The sequence below is a fragment of the Corapipo altera genome, unplaced genomic scaffold, assembly GCF_003945725.1.
Source record: "Corapipo altera isolate COAL_440 unplaced genomic scaffold, ASM394572v1 58, whole genome shotgun sequence".
Lineage (NCBI taxonomy): Eukaryota > Metazoa > Chordata > Aves > Passeriformes > Pipridae > Corapipo > Corapipo altera.
Window position 1 is genome coordinate 3,853,116 of NW_020884898.1, and position 18,372 is coordinate 3,871,487.

At 39.1% G+C, this 18,372-nt stretch overlaps 1 protein-coding gene across 18 annotated transcripts in view; it reads left to right on the forward strand.

The window, feature by feature from the left end:
* SYNJ1 (synaptojanin 1) overlaps positions 1-18,372 on the forward strand; it is a 54,808-nt gene that overhangs the window by 5,809 nt on the left and 30,627 nt on the right. For all 18 annotated transcript variants that reach the window (XM_027648780.1, XM_027648777.1, XM_027648776.1 and 15 more), the window contains exons 2-11: positions 1,343-1,488; positions 8,132-8,218; positions 8,627-8,894; positions 10,491-10,716; positions 11,342-11,425; positions 11,990-12,051; positions 12,340-12,436; positions 13,381-13,550; positions 15,399-15,480; positions 16,687-16,839. In XM_027648780.1, coding sequence (XP_027504581.1) covers positions 1,365-1,488; positions 8,132-8,218; positions 8,627-8,894; positions 10,491-10,716; positions 11,342-11,425; positions 11,990-12,051; positions 12,340-12,436; positions 13,381-13,550; positions 15,399-15,480; positions 16,687-16,839 — 1,353 coding nt within the window. In that variant the 5' untranslated portion in view covers positions 1,343-1,364. The remainder of the gene's footprint in view (positions 1-1,342; positions 1,489-8,131; positions 8,219-8,626; positions 8,895-10,490; positions 10,717-11,341; positions 11,426-11,989; positions 12,052-12,339; positions 12,437-13,380; positions 13,551-15,398; positions 15,481-16,686; positions 16,840-18,372) is intronic.

Below are 18,372 nucleotides of genomic sequence, written 5' to 3' on the forward strand. Positions count from 1 at the left end.
CGGGGGGGGCTCGGGCGGGGGCGCCGCCAGCGCCAGGCAAGATGGAGCAGGCGCTGCCCGCGCCGCGCCGGCGACGGACCCGGGGATGTAGCCGGGGATGTAGCCGGGGATGTAGCCGGGGATGTGCCGGCCCGGCGCGGGGAGGCGGGTGGCCCCGAGCCGGGAGATGCGTGTCCGCCCTGGAGGTCATGGAGCGGCTGGGAAGGGAGGGCACAAACCCCCGCTTCTGCCGTTCGGGAGCAGTCCTCCTCCGCTGTGTGCTTCCTGACCTTCAGCCCTTAAGAATCACGCTGCTCTCGCGTTTGTTTAGTTTCTTGCTGCGTTGGGTTGTCTGCTTTGTAAATTATTATTATTTTTAAGGTCTCACCCCCGCGGCTGACGGGCAGCGTCACTGCTGTGGTACTGCGATGTTTCAGCCACTGCAGGGCAGGGTTTAAATTCAAACCAAACCCTGCTTTCAGTGAAAAAAGGAAAAAAACCAAACGAACAACAAACAGCAAAACAAAAATAGGTTAACATTTCCGTAAAATCTTTTAAGATGTCTTGGTGGCTTCAGTGTTTAAAATATATCATCTTTCTGTACAAGGTCAGAATTAGTAAAATAGATACAAAAAATTGAGGCCTGCCCAGACTTCTGCCCCTCTGCTTTAGACATTAGTTTGTCATTAACATAGTTGCCACTCTTCCTTCCATATTGGTGGTAGCAGGAAAAGCTTATTTTTCTTTTTTTTTTTCCCCTAAGAAGAAATCCTATTTACGAAGTATTGTGAAAGAAATTGCTTTAAACTCAAAGAGAGTGGAAAAAAAAATTGCTTTAAAGTGAGTGAGATTAGGTTTAGATTAGATGTTGGGAAGAGATTCTTCCCTGTGAGGGTGGTGAGGCCCTGGCCCAGATTGCTCAGAGAAGCTGTGGCTGCTCCATCTCTGGAAGAGTTCAGGGCCAGATGGACAGGACTTGGAGCAACCTGGTCTAGTGGAAGGTATCCCTGCCTATGGCAGGGGGTGGAACTGGATGAGCTTTAACGTCCCTTCCAACCCAAACCAGTCTGGAATTCTATGAAATTCTCATTGTCTCCAAGAAGCTTTTAAAAAATGTGAAGGTGTTTCTCTGAGTAAGTCTGGTTTTGAAACATTGTTATGTCGTCTTCAGATAATCCTTACATTTGTTTTGGAACATGAGATAAAATAAGTCTCATGAGGTAGAAAGAGGGAGCAGGTCTTTTTGTTGTTGTTTGATAAACACATAAAATCCCCAGGAACGATGTGGGTCAGACCTGCTTTGCAGGAGGTATCTGGAAGCACGGGGAGGTTTCACTAACAGACATCATCTTGTGTTGGACAGGGCTGCCTGTGATTGGGGCAAAATGGCTTTCAGTAAAGGATACCGTGTCTATCACAAGCTGGATCCGCTTCCCTTCAGTGTGATCGTGGAAACTAGGAACAGAGAGGAATGTCTCATGTTTGAATCCGGAGCTGTGGCTGTGCTCTGTAAGTCCATCTGTTTTGATAACTACAGTGTAGAAAGGTGGCAGACTTGACGTGGTGTAAGCTGTTTATTTGTGGAATATAAAGAAGCAACTGTTCTGTTTTCCTATTTGCTAATGGAGAGGGTTGTGATTTAAATGGGAAAAGAAAGAGAGACATTTTCTTACCTTCACCTGTTGAGAGTTTTACACAGTTAATTGCATTTCATCATGCATGTATATTTTCATGTCCACTAAATTTTCTTCTAATTGCTTCCGACAACATCTGCTTATTCCTTTGCTTCTGAACAACTTTCTTTTGAATATGTGATAAATCATTGACAAGCTAATTCTCTGTGATGTATTTCATAATAAAAAATTCTATATTCTTAAATGTTACATCATCCTAGTTTGTTTTTATCTCATTTTATATAATTTTTGATTTTTTTTGACTTTTAGCTTTATTTTGTTCCTGTGTTTTTAACCCATCTTGAGACTCTGTATTGATTTGTCTTGTAATAAAATGAGTAATATTTGGAGCAAGGTGTCTTGCATTGCAAAGTTATTTTTACATGTTTTAAGTGATAAATGTATGAAATATTTCCCTTAAATTCTTCCTCCTCCCCCCTTTTTTTTTTTGAAGGATACTGAGAAGTGCAGATGAGAACCATGAAGGCTATACATAGGGTTTTAAAATATCATTTGGTTAGAATTCCTCAGGAAGTCAGAGCACCTGGTTGCACAGGGTTTCTAAGCCTGGTTTTGACTCTTTTGTAGAAAGCTTTCATACCATGGAGGTAGTTTTCTCTTTAGCCAGTGCCTGTTAGAGTGCCTGGCAGTGATTGGCGTGGTAGCTGTGACTGTGTGATGGTCTAGGTGAAGAACAAGGCGTGCTTTTCTCCTAGTTTTGTAATTAGCTTCTTTTTTTTTTTCTGATACAGTTTCTTCTTACTATATATTTAAGAATATTTTGGCAAGGCACTGTGTGGTGTGGATTGGGAGTAAGTGTCCAGCCATAAAGCCACTGAACAGGGTTAGTGCAAGCACTAAAGTGCTTTGAAGATTTGTGGGAAATGTTATTTTAGCATGTATTTAGTAACTGGGGAGCATGCTTAAGCTGCTTAAGGGCCAGTGCATGAAAAATTATTTATTCCTGGAAGTTATGCTCAAAAAGGGCAGTAAGTCAGTTGCTTTTTATGCTGGGATACACTGCAGGCACCTGGATAAACTTTCTTCCCTAAAAATTAAAAATGATTTCCAAGGTCCTGTACTCTTCTGTGCCTCAGTTTGTTACCAAATCGAGAAAGCAGGACCTGAAGGAAGCTTGAAATCCTCTCTCCTCTTTTGTTCTGTACTTAGTGATAGGATGTTATTAATCTGTAAAATGTTGTCCTTGAAATTCTAATTGGCAGGTTACAGCATAGCAAACGTTCATACTCAGCTGGAAGTAGTTACTCTGAATATTGTTTTCAGTAACCTTAATCAGGAAGCTGCTTACTTTTTTTCTGTCTGGTACATGGGCACAGTCTCCCAGTGAATACTTAGCAGTGGCATTTTGCTTTAATTCTCTCTATTTAATTTGTGTTTAATTCCCTAAATTCTTTAGGTACTGAAACTTTTGCTAGTGGTTGGAAGATGACAATCTTAAACTGACAGCAGAAAAAGCCCAGGAGTTCCTCAACTCAGGATTTTTTTTTTCCTCTTTTTCTGTTTGCTGTTCCTGTCTGGTATCATTTCTTTTTAATACATATTTAAATTAGTGCTCAGGAAAGATTTATAAATTGCTACTTCTCCATCTCTCTTGCCGTGCAACAGAACCCAGCCAGAAGATTCCAGTCTGCAACCAAACTTCCAGCTATTGGTACAAATAAAAGACAAAGTAATGAGAAACTGCTCCTTGGGGAAGATTTCCTGTATGTTTGTAAAATCTGTGTGAATAGACAGAAAAATAGTCCAATCAAGCATATATCAATTTAAATCCATAACAGCATCACTTTAAACTGCTAAAAACTTGTGGGGTTTGCTGATGGTGCCAACCCTTTTTAAACTACAAAAAATTGACAATACTGATCTCAAACTGTAAGGCACTTTTGCAAATATTTTAATAAATACTGGAAATTAAATAAAGTGGTCAGCCTTGTACCTGATCATAGTTATTACCAGTATGTAGAATGTATAACGTGCACAACCTAGTGAAATGCACTTTACCATTGAAACTGATTCTGTGTCTCAGTTCTGAGGGCCTTAGTGAACTGTACCTCCTGGAATATCCACGTATAGAAATTTGGCTTTGAAATGGGCTAAGAGGAAAGGACTGAAAGCTTACTGATCCTTTAAATGTCATCTCAAAGGAAGCACATCTGTCATTTTGCTGAGGGAAGGATAACTGCGTTAACCTTCATCCGCTGTGCACTCAGTGAGGCACTGCAAGATGATGATTCAGAGGATTTAGTTAGGCCTGGGAATGAGATGCTGCACAGCTCAGATGATGGGTGATTTTCAGTGAGTGCTCTATGTGCTGTTGTTCCAGTCAACAAAGTGAGAGGGAAGCCAGGAAGAGGATTGAGGTGGATAGTTCAGAGGTGGTTGTGTAATTATTGTCTGAATGTGGGAGCAGCCCAAGCCACGCTTCTGCTCGAAGTGCCCTGTGTGGATCAGCTGTGGCCAAAACAGTTGGGCAATACTTTACGTGCCTTTCTACATTCAACCCCTCTTTTATCCACACACTCCCAGTACTGTATCCTTAGCCTGAGGTACTGCAGTCTGAGGGGGATCGTGCCCAGTTTGTTTCTCAAGGCCTGATGAGAGCACTTGGGTTTAAATGTCAGCACCCTCACTGCTGATTTGTTTAGAATTTAGTGGGAGGATGTCATAGATCTATTTTTCTAATTTGCCATATGAAATAGACAGTATGTTTATTCCTTGAAGTAGGACTCTTAATAAGATATTACCTGTAAAGATTTCATTGACTGGGTAGGAGTGTGTTCTCTCTCCCTGTTCCTGCTGATGAGTCATCCCAAAAGGAGTGGGAAGCTGCCTTTACTCCTGTCGCCTGCCAGGCATAAAGGAGAATGTTCTGTCATCTGGGAAAACACTGAGTGGAGAGAGCAGGAGCATCATGCACATCCTTGGAGTCCACTCCTGTGGTAGAGTTGAGAGCAGGACAGGTGTGAGCAGGAGGAGGCACTGTGCCCACCCCCCGAGCTTTCTGTGGGGCTGGAGGAGGGCTGTAGTAACCTGTGTGCAGCAGGCATCTGGTGTTCATGGTTAGCACTGCTACTCGTAACACTTCTTGAAACAAAAATTCTCCCACACATTTAAATCCAAGTGCTTTTACCAGGCCTTGAGAAGCAAGTTGGCAGGATCCCCTCAGACTGCAGTATCTTGAGCTGACCCAGTACCAGCAATGTGTCGAAAAAAGAGGTGTAGCAAAAGTAATGAAATGGTTCTTCAGTTGGTTAATTTATAAATGAAAGTGATGACTCTGATTTTAATGTCACCTATGTGGTAATATTGAAGTGTTAGCTTTAATTTAAATCCTGAAAGTTTAACCATCCTAATTTGAAAAAGCTTGAAAACTTCAGTCTTAAAGCACAAAATTAAACTATGTAAGAATAGTTCGTACGTTTTTTAGATTTTAAACTTTTTGAAGTGACTGTAGCGTGAACTTTTTCTTGTCTAATGTAAATGAGGAGTCTTGTGTCTGAAGGAACTGCATATTGTGTCTTTGTTCCCAGCTCAGTCTTATATTCTAGATGGAGGTTGTAGCCACTAACTGAACATGTGTGGTCATGGCAGTCTGTGAACTCACCGAGAACATAAGTATAGAAAGCCTACATGGTAACTTTTAATGTGATCTGGGCTTTATAGTCGTTAAAATTGCAAAACCAATTTCTAATCTGGAATTAAGCAGAATACATGTTGAACCAAGTTATCCTAAAGACAGGATTGTTGATGAGGTTCCATTTGTGTAAGACTGGGAGGGCTGACACATTGCCTTTAAAATAATTGAATCAATTACCTTAAATGAGTCCGTGATTTGTAACGTGTGATTATAACAATGCACATTTAAAAATACTGTGACTTGTTAATTTTTAATAAATATTGACTTGAAATTATTTTGCTCTTTTTCTGTGACACTGCAAATGGGACTTGCTGGATTTCTACAAGAATGCATTGCAATTTGACTTGAAAACCACATCAAAAGTGTTGTGATTTTGTGGAGTTCAACGTTGGTTTGGGGTTTTTTTTTGGTATTGCTAAATAACAATTGTGAAAGGATAAAAAGTTTTCAATTCTTGGTCAAGTAAGGAGAGAGTCAGTAGAACTGCCTTGGGCTTCTGGAGACCAGACTTGGGTCTGTTGAGGCGGCTGTGCAGGGTCCCTTGGGAGGCTGTCCCAGTTCAAATGGAAGAGGATGGGGAGGAGTGTGGTGGAGCTGTGTCTTCTTCCTGATTTCATCTTGGTTTTCAGAAATCTCAAATGCTTTTTCTTGATGTTGTAACACTCCTGATGGTGGGAAGTTCCTTGTTGTGCATTGCCCCAAAAGCAGGAGCCTGGGGGTGGGCGAGCAGGGGCCAGGGCAAGATGGATGAAGAGGAACCCATTTGACGTTTTCCCATGTGGATTTTGACCTTAAAAAAAAAAAGGGAAAAGTGCAGGCAATGCCAGATAGAAATACTTATATGGTTGCTGTGGAAAATCTTTGCTGAATGCACACTGAATTAAGTCCAATGTCACTGAAAAACATCATGGGAAATGCTTTTGGTTGGTCCTTGGGCCCTTTGTTAAGAAAATAATAATTGACTGGCCACAGTAAGTTTTTCTATTTCCATTTATTTGTTTTTGCAACTCTTTGGTGCTTTGTTAGGGGTGGCCTTTTTTAGTTGTTCTGAGTTTACAAAGCACATGTTACTTAATTTACTTATTAAGGCTTAGCAAGGATAACCAGCATTCTCTGCAATGGAAAAAGAGAATAAATCCATCCTAGACAGGAAGACCATTGTTCTGAAATGTCATTTAATACTGGCAGGCACCTTTAAGAAAAATCCTGCAAGAAGTTTGAAACTAAACCTCATCTTACATCAACAATTTGAAATGTGGAGGAAGAATGTGGCAGCTCTCTGGTTACCAAAGCTGAGTTTTCTAGAAGAGTACATTGATATCATTAAACCCTTGCTGAAAAACAGTTTGAAAGAACCAGCTTTTGAAGTTTAGAAGTTCTTTCCAGCCTGGTGGTCTTCTGGTTAAGAAAAACATGGTTTGATGATGCTGACAAAATGTGTTTAGATTGGCTGCAGGTTCTTAACACTTATTCTGGGAGAGGATTTTGGAAATAAATCCTCATGCTGCTGTAACTCTCTTATCTTTAGCATCTGTATTACAGGAATACAGGGTGTCAGTACAAATAGGTAAAGAAACTTCTTAAAAATCCATGTAATAAAACATTGAATAGGGTTAGATTTCAAACTGCAGTTAAATAATTGTTTCATCTCTATTGGATTTTCTGATTCACTTTTTGATTAAGAGAGCTGGTGGATATTTGAACAGAAGGGATAGGCTTGTGCACAGGCAGGGCTATGCTGAGCTTAGGGAATAGTCATTAGGAAGAGCAATTCTAGATAAAATACAGCTTTTTTTATTCTAAATAACATATAACTAATGTGAGAGAGAGTGTAGCAGAATGCCAGGGCAGTAGGCACTTTGGTTGGCTCTTTAGGTCAGATTCTGACTTTTTTAGTGTCAAAGTGAAAAGCAGATAATTTCTGAGGAAGGAGACAGTGCCGATCATTGGTGACCCAGAAATCTTGATCCCTGTAGATCCACTGCCAAAGCTGGATCCTGCTGCTTTGCAGCATCTCTCACCTGGCTCTGCTGCCAAGCTTGTGGGCCTAGCTTTTTGAGTGCTGATTAAAGGGCTAAAGTGTTACATTAACTTCAGGGTGAGTAATGGCAGATGTACTTTAATTTCTTCTAAAATATTACAGGGTGTTTTTTCAAAACTAACTGTGAAAACTGTGTTTTCTTAATCTGAGATATTTCTTTCAATTACCATTTTTTGTGGACCTGCCAGAGTTTTGCTTTTCTTGGAATATATCTAAAAATAGTTAAAATACACTTTGGATAATCTTGTTTAGTTCTTTGGAGATAATGCTGCCACATCAGGGTTTTAATAGTTGGAGAAAAAAGATAATTTTTTAATGAAAAAAGCAGCATTTATAGAATGACAGATTCACAGAATATGATATGGAAGAATATGGAAGAGACCCAGAAGGCTTATTGACTCCAACCCTCAGCCCTGCACAGGAATCATCGCCAAGAGTCACACCATGTGCCTGAGAGGAGGGCATTCTCACGGCTCTTAATTGCCTGTGTTGTAGATTCTTTTTATATTAAGAGATAATGCTGTTAAAAATGCCAACATTCTTCTTTAATATCACTTGGAGTTTTTACAATTTGCTTAAAAACATGGCATGATTGTACTTTGTCATGAGATCTTCCTTTTCCATTATAAAGTGCCATATGGTCATACATTTTGATTTCTTTCCAGAAGTGTCACGTAAGCTCTGCTTTTGTAATCCCTTGGATTTTCGTTTTGGAGTGGCTCCTTCTCCCTGTCACAGTGTAGGGGCTTTTACATCATCATATCTTATGTTTTCTCTCCACAGCTTCTGCAGAAAAAGACACAATCAAGAATACCTACTCCAAAGTCATGGATGCATATGGGCTCTTGGGTGTGCTAAGATTAAACCTTGGTGAGTCAAATATGTAAAACTTCAGTTTTTCATTTGGGAAAGAAAGCTACGCTGCTCCTGTAAAACTGAATCTTTGTAACAGGAACTGGGCTCGTTTGTTTCTATTTGTTTGTTTTGCTTTTTTTTTTTTTTTTTTGTGGAGTAACTTACAAGTTTGGAGCACTCCCAGAAATGAGGGAGGGGACAAAAATAACTTCCGTTTTCGCAATCCTTGTTCTTTGCAGCGTAGTTTCGCCTGTTTGTATTTCCTTTTCTTCTGTAAAACTTGGGAACATATTCTTGGTGTTGGTTCTTTTTGTACTTTTTTCAGGCAAACGGGTTGTCTGTGTGCCTTCGAGCATGTAAATGCAACCACACCCCGCTCCACTGAGACCCATTCTCTTACCTGTACCTTTTCTTGTTTTACAGGAGACACACTGTTACATTACCTGGTTCTAGTAACAGGGTGCATGTCTGTGGGAAAGATTCAGGACTCCGAAGTGTTCCGAGTCACTTCCACGGAGTTTGTGTCACTGCGAGTTGACCCGACAGACGAGGATCGTATTTCGGAAGTGCGCAAAGTCTTGAACTCAGGAAACTTCTATTTTGCCTGGTCTGCAACTGGTGTCAGTCTAGACCTGAGCCTCAGTGCTCACCGCAGCATGCAGGAGCACACCACTGACAACAGGTTTTTCTGGTGAGTTTGTAGTTGTTTCAGCAGGCATTAGAGTAATGAATCCTTCTACAGAAGCTGTCTTTCCCAGCTCTCACAGGTACACCTTTCTCCCACAAATCTTGGTGAGATAGAATAGCATTAGTTTAACTCTAAGGGCATAAGTATGTTACTAGTGACAGGATGTTTCCATGGCCACTTGGAGTTTCTTAATGGGAAGACACAAATTTTCACTGCTGATATTATACTTTGATCTTAACAGTTGTCGTTATGTTGTGTTTCAGCTTTAGTTCCTCATAATTCTTCATCAAGTGTGTCAGCTTTTTTAAACAAATGTGGTAATGAAACCTTAAATGAAAAAAGATCCTATTTTTGAACATTCTGGATTCTAAAATGGCATGGTGTTTATATATAGTTTCTGAGTGGGTTTCCAGCGTATGAAAGCACTTCCAAAGTTTTATTTCACAGCACATTGATATTGCTGATTTTGTTGACACAGCAGGTAGGCTCTGCTACAAAGTGCACTTTGCTTGGCTGCTGAACTTGCTATCCTTTTACTGGGTGTTTTTGAATAAAGTATAGGTTTTCACACAGAGGATTTTTAGTAAAAGGAATGCTGCTTTTCCTGCTGATAAGCAGCTTAAATAATGCTGGAAATACACACATGGTCATGGCAGAAATTCTGCTCCCTTCTCTTCAGCTTTTGTTAAAAATGGTCTGCGTGTCCATGAACCTTGGAAGGGCGCTGAAGACTTGGCAGCATCCTGTTAGAACACCTGAAAAGCTACATCCTCCCCCTTCTTTGGTCCAAAATACAAGACACCAAACCAGCTCTGGCATATGAACCAATGCTTCTCTACTCTTTGCCACTGTTTTGGTCAGGTGGAGGAATCTGATCAGAGTGAAGTATAAGACAAAATATGTGTATTAAGGCAGAAAATAAGCTCAGGTCTTTAGAAACACTACTCTCTTGATGTAGGTTTATAGGACTTGTAGGAACCTTGCTGTTTGTCTCTGCAGTATATAACAACACTTAACCCTGAAATTTATATTTACAGAAATTTGAGAATCAAGTGGCTGTGAATGTATTCCTGGAAGCTTGTCTGGGAAGTGATGTGATATGATGACATACAGTGGAAATAATCAATGTATATTGACAAGAATTTTTCCTCTAGCTTTATTTTGTGGTGACATGAAACTGAATGGTGCTTTATCCACCACAAAAAGTAACCCTGTCATTGGAATTCTGGCTTGCTTTTTCCAGAGTCTATAATGTTTGGCTTCTCAAAGCAAGATTGAGCAGAGAAGTGTAAACAAGCTTTGAGTGTTGGTTTTTACTGAGTGATGAGCAGGGGCTGTAAGGGTTATTTTTTAAGGTCATTAAAATTCATAGCTTCACTCCATAGTCTTATTGTGCAAATGTTTAAGCTGTTTTCATGTAAACTTTGCTATTTCAGGTATATTTAAAAAAGAGCTATATCACAAAACTATAGCGTGTTTACTTTCCATTTCTTATTTGTGGTAGTAGGTGTAAAATGTAAGGAGTTAGTAGTGGGCTTAACAGTTTGATCTGGATTTTATTTCCTCCCAGTTATTTCATGATTATTTTGTCCCTGATAGGAACCAGTCGCTGCATTTACATCTGAAGCACTATGGTGTGAACTGTGATGACTGGCTGCTACGTCTCATGTGTGGAGGAGTGGAGATAAGGACAATTTATGCAGCTCACAAACAGGCAAAGGCTTGTCTCATTTCACGACTAAGCTGTGAACGGGCTGGCACCAGATTTAACGTCCGGGGAACAAATGATGATGGTCACGTTGCTAATTTTGTTGAAACAGAGCAGGTATGTTAAGCTCCAGTGCACATTGCTTGGCTGACAAAGCCAGTGTTAGCACGTGTGTGCTGTGGTTTTTACTCTAAATCGACAGATCAGAAGTCAAGCCGGTAACCAACAGATATTGGAATAGTTCTTTTGGTGCTAAATAAGGCGTCTAAGTAGGTTACATAATTCAATGATCTTAGTTTTTAGTGTAGCTTAGGGTAAGGGCACACAGGAGCCTGGGTTGCAGTAGCTTAAGAAGCTGTTATCCATGAGCTGAACTGCTGTGGGTGGCTGTGCTTCCCTTGAGCCTCCTGAGCTGAAAGTCTTACCGAGTTGTTTAAAACCTCTTACTCGTGGCACAGGAGTTACTCAGGCCCAAATAATAAAAACCCGCTGTATTTCCCAACGCATTTTGTGAATTATGATCCTGCGAGGGAGCATGAGAGTGCCACGATTTCTCTTAGGAATTATTCAGAGGGGATAGAGAGAAAAGTCTAGGGAACACAACAAATGTTTTAGCTTCTTTTAGTGGAATATGTAAAGTGTAAATATATTTTATTTACTCCATGTTTAGTTAAAGCTAAGAAATCTAAAAGATTACACTGTGATCACTATCAACACTATGCTTCTTTTTTTTCCTTAACAGGTGATATATTTAGATGACTCTGTGTCATCTTTCATACAGATTCGAGGATCTGTTCCCTTATTTTGGGAACAGCCAGGCCTGCAGGTAAACAGGAGATACATTTAATTATAAAAGTAATTCCTAACATGTTTAAAAATACACAAATACAGTAGCCTTTGGGTTCTTATGCACAGTTCCCTTTCAGGATGAGGTGATTCTTTGGGAACCAGTTGGTGCTGTGGTGTGACTCACTCAGCCTGCTTCTCTCAAGTCTCTGAATGCTGCTCTGCACACATTTTGAATGTCCGTTACTCTTTAGGTGTTTTCTCTTTGAAGTTCTCAGGTTTTTCTGTTTTAATTAGGTTGTCTAAGGGCATCCAAAGAGGCTGTTTTCTTCTGAATTGTTCTTGAGGAGAAGTGTTTTCAAGAAGTCAATAAGGATCAAGAGTTACTGTAACGTAATTTCATCCAAGTTTTCTAGAAAGAGGAACTGATTCAGCAGCTACTGCTGTGACACAATTTTTACAGGAAAAGTTAAAAAGAGCTCATGCCTCACAGGGACTCCAGGTTCTTCAGATATGTCAGCATTTTGTAATAGAACTGATGAAACATTTATATGCCTTTTACTCAAACCAAGACAAATAATTTAATGTAATTTTCATGTCACAGGTGGGGTCCCATCGTGTCAGAATGTCAAGGGGTTTCGAGGCGAATGCACCAGCTTTTGACAGGTGAAAGAACATCTTATATTTTTGGTAATGCACTACAGATCTCTGATAAATGCTGCATCACAGACATGGGATGTATTATTTCAAACAGGAGGCTTTGTCTATAAAATTGTGGGATTCAGCAAAGCGGGGAACTCACTGAGGATCGCTTATGCCTTCGAGTGCTTTGTTGGAAAATGTGAATTAAATTTATAATGAAATATTTTGCAGCATCTCAGTCAGTGTTGCAGGTGTTCCTGTTCATTTTCTGTATGCCAGAGGATGACTCTGGAATTTTTCTTCTGTTAACAGGCATTTCCAAACTCTTAAAAATTTATATGGCAAGCAAATTATTGTAAATTTACTTGGGGCAAAAGAAGGGGAGCACATGCTCAGCAAAGCTTTTCAGGTGAGTGCGACAGTTCTCTCACTGTGCATATCCTTGGAGTTTGCTGGTTTGCAATGAAGCTTTTATACAGCCTTTGAAAACCAAACCAGGAATGCTGTGCTCTGGAGGAACTACCACTGGGAGTTCAAATTTGATTTATCATAACAGCGCTGCTTAAGATACATAATGTGAAATAAATTGTTAAGAGCTCTCTGTACAATTTGTGCTTGATTCTGTTCAGATTGGTTACTGTGCTGAAAAATTATAAAAGCAACATAATGTTGAGGAATTTTCAGTAATTTCCATATTTATTTAAAAATGTAAATGTTTTTCACACTATAAAATTATACTTTATGATATTTAATACTGTGATGTTCCTTTCAAATATATTTCTCTGGGAATCAATGGATCTGTTCCTTAACATCTTTTAAAAATCACAAATTAATTATCAATTTAAACATGAAAGCTGCTTCATGATTAAAAGGAAATGTTTTTTCGGAAGATGTTAACTATAAGTGGCCACTTCCATTAATTCCCACTGGTTAGGTTAAAAATAACTGTCATGGTACAGTCCGTAAATACTGACAGTTTGAGGAGTTCTGTCTGAAGCCAGAGAACATGTCAATGGCCATCTGTTATTTCCCTCTCCCTTTTTCCTATTCCCTTTGTATTGTAGTGGTAGAATAACTTAGGGCATTCAGTGGGATATTTGCTGCATCCAGCTCTCCTGGCAGGAGACAGCAGCATTCCCAGGTGCCCAATGCTTTGCCAACAAACATTGTGTGAGCACTTCAGGATTTTTCATTGAATGTTAGGGGAAGTTTTACCTAAGAGAAACCATGTAATAGAGAAGATGACTAATAAAACAGCCTTTAAAACATTTTTAGCCTCTTGTTTAGCTCATACTACTCTATGTTCAGATACTGGTATATTTATAAGTTTTTATTCTCTTTTTACAATACCAGAGCCATTTGAAAGCATCTGAACATTCAGCTGATATCAAAATGGTGAACTTTGACTATCATCAGATGGTTAAAGGTGGAAAGGCAGAAAAACTGCACAGTGTGCTTAAACCTCAAGTCCAGAAGTTCTTGGAGTGTGGATTTTTTTATTTTGATGGAAAGGAAGTGAAAAGGTTTGTGTGTATAACTTCTATATATTTCCTCAAATTGGGTTGCTGGGGTGGATTTCACCCCTTAGCAAGAAGATAAAAGAGACAAAAAATTAAGGGAAAAAATTAACTTCTGTTATGGTGTTTTTCATTGTGTCCAAGATGATGCTTAACAGCTGAATTGTGAGTCACCTATTTTACTCCCATTAAAATTTTTTCTCATTCTGAGTGTGCTCTAAAAATCTTCGTAGAAGATCTCTGTGAAGGGACAAGAATTAATTTCAGGCCTTTGACCTCATGATTTAGTCAAAATGGTCAATTGTCATTTTTCTTGCCAGATTAAAGAATATTTTTCCGTTTTCCAGTATAACGTTCTCTGTATTTCCCTCAGTGACGGAACACACCATTTTCTGTGTGCTGTAAAAGTTCATGTTCAGTGCAATCCTTTTCTGAATCTGTTTGCACCTGGGTTCCCCATTTGAGTGGTTCTTTTCTCTCAAAGAGGGAGTGAGATGCCTGATTTCTGTCCTGCTCTATACTTCTGTCCTTATTCCTGGAGCAAAGGCTGTGCTTGTCTCAACAGAAGGGGAGTAGGGCTGGAAACAGGCAGCATTCCTGCTCTTCTCCCTTCCACATGAGGTTCTCCCTGAGAAAGAGAGTTGCTGAGTTATGAGGCACTTGCACGTCGTGCAGTGGGAGAGGAGAAGAGAGTTCCAGTGCCACTCTGTGCTCTGGCCTGGCTGTGAGATTAAATCCCCCAAGGACAGGGTTTAGTAGGCCTTAATAGGATTAGATTTAGTTGGAAGGTGCTCAGGTCCCCATCTGCTGCTCAAAATGTCACTGACTGTACTCCAAAAAGCTTTCAAAGCGGTGTGACACTTTGGATTGGGATGGAGATTCAAATAATCACACATCAAAAACACTGGCAACAGGCTGAAAGCCAAATAGGCCGTGGCTTGTAATGACTTCAAAAATTGCATTAATGAAAGACACGATACTGACGTTTGTGAGTTCATGGACCATCTCCTTTGGGGAATGTCAGACTTTTTTTGTATTTCAGGTCAAATGTGGAGATAGTAATGCAAAAAAAAAAAAAAATCCTGGAGAAAGTTCTTCAAAACTTTGTATGGTTTATGTTGGATCTCCAAGCCAATGTGCTGAAACCTTACTGACTTCATTGGGCGAAGCGTGTAGTGAGAATGACAGAAGTAAGGAATAAGTGGGTGGCATTGGGAGAGTCGTAGGAATTTTGTACTCCTGGCCAAACAAGCATGGATGTTGCCTGACATAATCCTTTTAAGAGCTTTCCAGCAGGAATTACTGGTCTTCTCCCAAAGAAAGCAGAGCAGTTCTGAGGGCCTGAGGGCCTCAAATCTCCCTTGTGGTTTTGGGGGGAAAGGCTTATTTTTCATTTTTAATTGGGGAGGAAAGAGAAAGTAATGAGCGATTGAAATTTGCTTTAGTTTTACCACAAATTCTTCTTACTTTTAGTTTATTTAAACAGAACCAAGAAGTGTCTCTCTCTATTTTTTTCATTTTTGTTTTAACAAAAATTATTTCCCTCTGAGATTCTTGGGAAGTATGTTAGCTGAATTATTTGAAAGGGAAGCCTAATCGTGCATAACACTTTAACCAAGCAAGCAAGGAGGATTGCAAAAAACTGAAGCAGAAATGTTATTTGCAGAAAATGTTTTGTACAGTGAGCAGTGCTGCTCTTGGGAGCTCACCTTCTATTCCTGGCACGAACTAACAATACCCTGATTTATTGTCCTGGTTCAGGTCTTCATGTCCCTGTCTTTGTTGAGGAGATAATGTGTTAAATGAGTTATTTCAGTTGTTTTCTCTCTCTGTCTCCCATTGTCCTTGGCACAGATCCCAGAGTGGTACTGTCAGAACCAACTGCCTGGACTGTCTGGATAGAACAAACAGCGTCCAGGCTTTCCTTGGCTTAGAGGTAGGAAAACCACGTCCAGCTGATGCTTCTGTGGCACTTAAGCTGTAAAAGCAGTATTAACTTCCCTAAGAAAAGTGAATTAACATGTTTCCCAGATGGCAGTTGGGTTTATAGTGTGATATATTCCTTGTTCTGACTTCTAGAGATCCTCAGCATGTTTAAAAATGAACAGTCATGGGTGCTGTAAGGTCAAAATAAGGAAAATCTTGTTTTCTGAATTTTATATAATTAAAATGCTCTTGTTTTAGCATCTGTAAGAGGAACTTCTGTGAGAACTGTTTGTAGAACAAACATATCCAATTCTAGAATATGTAGTGCTTTGTTGCTGCATTAACACAAGGGTTTTCTGTGGAATAAGAACAAATCTTTATCCATTCTTAATGTGTACAGCACTTATATGTCAAACTTAGCTTTGCAGCTCTGTTTTTTCCTTTCTTACCTTTTAAGAACTGGATTAATGTAAACTAGGTGTGCCAAATTTTTAAGTGACGAGAACTAAATTATGATTTAATTATGATTTCAGCTAAAATATGAGAGCTAAAAGTATAAAGCCGATTAATAAGAAGGGAAATGGTAAAACCTGAAGAGCTGCTTACCTAAATTTAATATTCTGTTTAAATGAGATACATGAATTCTTAGTTTATTTAGCATGGTAGATACTTCAAATAACAAGTGTTGAGCTCTGGATGACCACCTAAAATTGTAAGAGCAAGCACCCAGTTTCTGAAGCTTCTTTTCTTGTTTATGTCTTCTTCATTTTGTGAGCAAGTTTCCTTTTGTATCTTTTGTTAATTCCTGACCAACCTTCAGAATTTTGCCTTTGTCGTTCTGTGTTCATTGTTTTAGGCTCCTTTTTCTTGCTGTTGGACACCTCAAGGTTTTAAAGATTTTTAAAAGCTCTTGAAAATAGATTTTTTTATTTAGTTTGATGAATTTTTAGATGAAAATATTTACTAATCAACCACATAACTATTTTCCTATGTTACTACCTATCTTTAAAAGAAAACAAAGTGCTGGTGCTAAGTTACATGTGTGATGCAGCCTTACAAGCATGACATGGTGTCAGTTTGTTCAGAATGATAAATATAAACTGAGGATTTGAGGTTTTTTTATGCATATGTGCTGAAAAATACAATGCACCTTTCAATAAATACAATCTATTTTAAAGATTTTTCCTTTTACAAATGTTGTCTTCAACTGTTGCAGATGCTAACAAAACAGCTGGAGGTATTAGGATTAGCTGAGAAGCCTCAGTTAGTTACTCGCTTTCAGGAAGTTTTCCGATCCATGTGGTCTGTGAATGGTGATTCTGTCAGTAAAATTTATGCTGGAACTGGAGCCCTTGAAGGAAAAGCAAAGGTAAAGTACATTTTCTCAAATGTTTTAACAGTGTTCAGTATGGGTCTTAATAAATTCTGTCATTACTATAGCAACAATGAGATTTTTCTTTTTCAAAATGTGCCCTTTCTTTTGGTAATCCTAAAAAAAATCCCCCAAAAACCTAACCAACCAAAACAATTAACATAAAACTGTTGGTTGTGTTGATAACCGGATTTTGTTCCAGTAGGTCCCTTTCCAGCCATGCTTCTGCCTCCCAGACAACACTGTTCTGTGTGATAGGATAAGGCTCAAATCTTCCATTTCTTTAGATCATAGTTCAGAAAAATGTATATTCAAATCAGCTTTAGTTTCTTTGAATATTTTCACTTTTCTCTCTCTACCTCTCCTGCTGTTGTTTCAGTTCCATTCACTATTTATCCTTTATTTTCTTATGTGTTCAACTGGACGTTATTGTTCATGCTTTTAGTGTTTAAGTGTTGGTAGTAGGTTGCAGCTGGGTGGTTTTTGTTTGCATGTGCCTCCAGCTATTTCTTTTTAGTTTTGCAATTACAGAAAAAAAACCCCAAATTCAGTTTCTACCCTGCTTTCTATCATTGCGTTAACAGTTCCTTACTCCATGACAGTGTAATGCTTGGTTTCTTTTCAGCTTGTTTTGTCTTGATTGATGCCTGAGTTGTTCACATTTTCTAACACTGTCTTTTATTTTTCTTCTCACAATGTTGCTTTTTTTTGTTTCCATAATTCTTTCTCTTACCAGGTGATACCTATCACGACAAACAAATGTTGAACCATAGCAGTTTTTGCCCTTAGTTCCTTCAAAAATGTCTTTTCACACCATTCTTATTGTCAAAGAATGTGCTGCTCCTCATTCTGTGTTACATCCTGTGTACTCTTAGTTACCTGTTTTGGTTTTTCCATCACTCATTTGTTCAGACCATTCCAGGGCCCTTTTCTGCACATGTGGGAGGTCCCACAGCAAGATACGTAAAAACAAAATAAGTGGAATAGACTTTTTGCTTATTCAACCCTTGACTGGTGCATGCAGGACTTCATCATTTTGGGAATTGCTTGTATTTTACTGTAGAGTGCAATTTGGTTAAAGATGTTTAGTTTTATTTTCTTGCAAAAATGTCACCCAGACTATCAGGAAAACTGCAGTAAGTATTTTATGGAGTTTCTCCCCTTTTCTTGACTTTCCCATCCAACCCTCCTTAATTGTTTTCCTAAATTAACAGTTTTCTGCTGTTCACGTGGCTACTTAAATTTTCTACTTTGGAAAATGCACTTACTGTATTTCCATGTTCATTTTTAATGTTTAAAATGCAGAGTAGTAGAGTAGATGTCCTGGTTTGAGCTTGGGGTTAAACCATGACAGTCCATGTACTCTACTGTCTTTGGAATAACACTGGATCCCTGCTCTGGGACAACTGTAATTAGTATCACATCTCCTAAATCAAACACAGCATCCCTGACACAAGTCCTGTCTGTTTAAAGAGGATCTGTAATGCTTGCAAAACCATATGATACTTGCTCTAGTTTCAATGAAACCTG